The following is a 1,354-nucleotide window of genomic DNA, read 5'->3' as shown; positions in this document are numbered from 1 at the left end:
CTGTTCCAGATCTGAGGCATCCAATTCCCCAGGAGATGCTCTCCAACTTCTACCCACAGATCGCTCCATTCAAAGCTAGGAAGTGGGCCATTTCACACAAGACGGTCATCAAAGCTACTTAAGGCACAAGATAGCTATAAGCAACCTGCCAAGCCCTCAAAGAGGTGAGTTTCTTGACTACCAAAGGTTTAAAATGGCCTCCACCCACCTTATGGAAAATATATCCGATTTCTCTGAAGCCACTTTGACACTTTTGAGTTGTCTTGGTGAGCTGAAACACAATATGCAGATAAATTCATGCATGAGTCCTGATCTTGGCTATAAACCACCAGATTGTCAAATAAACACCAGAAACTTTCCCAAACCTAGTTGACCAACTACCAATAAGCCTTTGAAAAGCCCAGGAAAGTGATACCAAGACCAAAAGTGCAAAGCTGTGGCTACTGAGCATTTGCCAGTATCCTTTCCTCAGGCAACATACTGGTTGCATCTCCATCATCCAGAATTCCCAAATCCAAAATACTCCAAAAACCAACGCTTTTCTGGTGGGCGGCTGAGATGGCGAGACTTTTGCTTTCTGACAGTTCCATGTACACAGACTTCCTTGCATACGCAAAACTATTTTTGAAATTTGTATGTTCAGATTATGTGTATAAGGTACATATCAGACATAAATGAATTTAATGTTTGGACTTGGGTCCCATCTCCATGATCTCTCATTATGTACATACCTACAATTATAGCTATTTGGGGGGGGGGGGTGTCCAAAATTCACTTATTCTTCTTTTAGAAAGAGAACTGAAAAGTTCCCCCAAACCCTCTGAGAATGGCACTTTGAGTCTGGCACTGATCTATTACTCCAGTCCTACCTTGCAGGGCTGGCAATTTCTTACCTTGGTCCACTGAGCCTCTTCCTCTGGAAATACTTCTTTTCCTTTCGGCAAGTTTCTGACTTCCTCGCCGTGACATTCTGCCTGCGCTAAAGAAACAAAGGCAAAAATTATGAGATGCCACAATGGTTTGAATAATTATAAGTATAGCTGACTAATAAACAAACCGCAGATCCTCTTAGAAAAATGGAAATCCAAGGCATAAAACGCAGCAGGACAAGTTTTCATCTTTTGCCAATTAATGCAGTAACATTTCTAAATAACTAGAGATTTTAATTCTTGCAAGGAAGGATAAATAATTAAGTTTTAATTTTAGCCCTGCTAGGAGAGAAAACAAATACAGTATTCTTCTTTTGTCCCCAGATGTGCAAATCTTTGTTCCAACTCAACAGACTTTGATTTCGTTCAGAAGGTCTCACCTCTCAGCCCTGTCTCTGGTATACAAAGGGATCTTGTAGCATCTT

The 1,354-nt window shown here is 41.0% G+C and overlaps 1 protein-coding gene across 1 annotated transcript in view; it reads left to right on the top strand.

The window, feature by feature from the left end:
- The window catches only part of LOC121915569 (carcinoembryonic antigen-related cell adhesion molecule 4-like), a 4,237-nt gene extending 4,115 nt beyond the window's left edge, over window positions 1-122 (top strand). Inside the window, exon 5 of the mRNA XM_042439902.1 lies at window positions 10-122. Coding sequence (XP_042295836.1) covers window positions 10-122 — 113 coding nt within the window. The remainder of the gene's footprint in view (window positions 1-9) is intronic.
- The last annotated feature ends 1,232 nt before the right edge of the window (window positions 123-1,354 follow it).

The sequence above is a fragment of the Sceloporus undulatus genome, chromosome 9 (genome assembly GCF_019175285.1).
Source record: "Sceloporus undulatus isolate JIND9_A2432 ecotype Alabama chromosome 9, SceUnd_v1.1, whole genome shotgun sequence".
NCBI classification, from domain to species: Eukaryota; Metazoa; Chordata; class Lepidosauria; order Squamata; family Phrynosomatidae; genus Sceloporus; species Sceloporus undulatus.
This window is presented reverse-complemented; position numbering and strand designations above follow the sequence as displayed.